General features: G+C 55.0%; 1 protein-coding gene across 1 annotated transcript; it reads left to right on the top strand.

Moving 5' to 3' along the window:
- The first annotated feature begins 482 nt into the window (after nt 1–482).
- On the top strand, nt 483–2275 carry LOC132447874 (plasma membrane calcium-transporting ATPase 1-like). Its single transcript, XM_060038884.1, has 2 exons — nt 483–2093; nt 2164–2275. The coding sequence occupies exon 1, from the start codon at nt 1632–1634 to the stop codon at nt 2013–2015; it is 384 nt and encodes a 127-aa protein (XP_059894867.1). The 5' UTR covers nt 483–1631; the 3' UTR covers nt 2016–2093; nt 2164–2275.

Below are 2275 nucleotides of genomic sequence, written 5' to 3'. Positions count from 1 at the left end.
CTTTCCAGGTTATCTCAAAAAGTCAATGATTCATGCAATCGTGTTTGTATGTTAAGTTTAATTGTGTTTTAAGTATTTTAAATGCAATGTGAATTGCAATGTGGTGAGGCCTGTTGTTTGTCCACCTATGGTGGCCTCAATGACCAAAAGACCCCAACAGAAACCAAGACTGACTCCCAACGTGTTCCTCCTATAGATTCTGTGAAATGTGTCATGGGCTATACTCAAAGGTTTACTACTGTTGAACACCAGGTAGCGCTCGCTCTGCATGGGGCCCCTGCCTCGCTGTCGTTGTGCCAGTTTTCTCCTCACATGTTTTACCAGCTTGCAGACATGCTTTGCTGCCGCAGCTCATCCCCTTATTCCCCCACAAGCTAATCCTCTCTCTCCCTCTTACTCGCTCTCCCTTCCAACTCGTTCTGTCCTTCTCACACTGTGTGTCCGTCTCTCTCTCTTACTGTCCTTCTCACTGTCTCTCTCTCTTACTGTCCTGCTCACTGTCTCTCTCTCTTACTGTCCTTCTCACTGTCTCTCTCACTTCCTCTGTCCTTCAGGCTGTCTCTCACTTCCTCTGTCCTTCTGTCTGTCTCTTTTTCTCTTACTCTGTCTTTCTCACTTTCTCTCTCACTTACTGTCTCTCTCTCTTACTGTCTTTCTCCCTGTCTCTCTCTTGTATTTTTGCTTGTCTCTCTCTTACTGTCTTACGTGCTGTCCTCATCTGTCTCTCCTATACATTTACTCTGCCAATTTCTCTATCTCTCTTTCTGTCTCTATCTGTCCCTCACTGTGTGTGTGCGTGCGTGCGTGTGTGTGTGTGTGTGTGTGTGTGTGTGTCTCTGTCTCTGACTCTCTGTCTCTCTCTCAGTGTGTGTGTCTCTCTCTGTCTTTGTCTCTCTCTCTGTCTCTGTCTCTGTCTCTGTCTCTCTCTCTCTCTGTGTCTCTCTCTCTCTCTCTGTCTCTCTCTCTCTCTGTGTGTCTCTCTCTCTCTCTGTCTGTCTCTGTCTCTCTGTGTGTGTATCTCTCTCTGTCTCTCTGTGTGTGTATCTCTCTCTGTCTCTCTGTGTGTGTATCTCTCTCTGTCTCTCTTTGAGCATGTTCAACAACAATAACCTCTTGTCTTTGGATCTGTCCTCGGTCAAAGAACTATTTTCCTTCCTGTCCCCTCTTTGCACTTTTGATTAAATTGGCCTCGGCCCTAATCCAGAGATGTTATTTGGTGAAATGCCCCTTCTAACCCTACAGTCACAGACTGCATTCTATTGGTCGGTTTCAACGCTCCCCAGGGGTCACTACTTACTTCTTCCCAAAGTATTTATTTGAACCTCCTCACTAAACAGACCTGAGTGTTTCAACGGCAGTCAATGATTAACCACCAGCATCAGGACTACTCAGATGTACTACTAAGCACCACAGCATTCCTGCATGCATGCCCCCGCCGCCCAAAGCACACGAGTCGTCCCTACTATTGACCCTATTAAACCCCTCCTGAATGCAGTGCTGCCAGCTGTTTAAGGTCCAAATGTGTGTTTCTATGGAAACGAGACTGACTTTATCTCTATCCCCCCCCCCCCCCCGCGGTGCAGATCCGGGTGGTGAATGCATTCCGCAGCTCCGTGTCCCTCTATGAGGGCATGGAGAAGCCCGACCCGCGCTCCTCCATCCATAACTTCATGAGCCACCCCGAGTTCACCATCGAGGACTCGGAGACGCACATCCCCCTGATCGACGACACGGACGCCGAGGACGACGCGCCCACCAAGCGCAACTCGGCCAGCCCCCGCAACGCCTCGCCCGCCCCGCCCTCGCCCGGCCCCGCCCCCGGGAGCCCCGCGCCCAGCCCCGCCCCCACGCCCCCCCTCCAGGGCCCCGAGCCCCCGCCGGCCACGCCCAACCAGAACAATAACGCCGTGGAGAGCAACAACCACCTCCACGTCGGCCTGAAGCCGCCGGCCCCCACCGCCTCGCCGCTGGCCAGCCCCGGGAGCCCCCTGCACAGCCTGGAGACCTCCCTCTGAACCCCCACCGAGGGAGGGGGCCCTCACAGCCTGGAGACCTCCCTCTGATCCCCCCCCCAGGGAGGGGGCCCTCACAGCCTGGGAGGGGGCCCTCACAGCCTGGAGGGGGCCCTCTGATCCCCCCCCCCAGGGAGGGGGCCCTCACAGCCTGGAGACCTCCCTCTGAACCCCCCCCAGGGAGGGGGCCCTCACAGCCTGGAGGGGGCCCTCACAGCCTGGAGGGGGGCCCTCACAGCCTGGAGGGGGCCCTCACAGCCTGG

Source organism: Gadus macrocephalus, chromosome 19, assembly GCF_031168955.1.
Source record: "Gadus macrocephalus chromosome 19, ASM3116895v1".
NCBI classification, from domain to species: Eukaryota; Metazoa; Chordata; class Actinopteri; order Gadiformes; family Gadidae; genus Gadus; species Gadus macrocephalus.
Note: the sequence above shows the minus strand (reverse complement) of the source record. Positions and strands in the feature narration are given on the sequence as shown.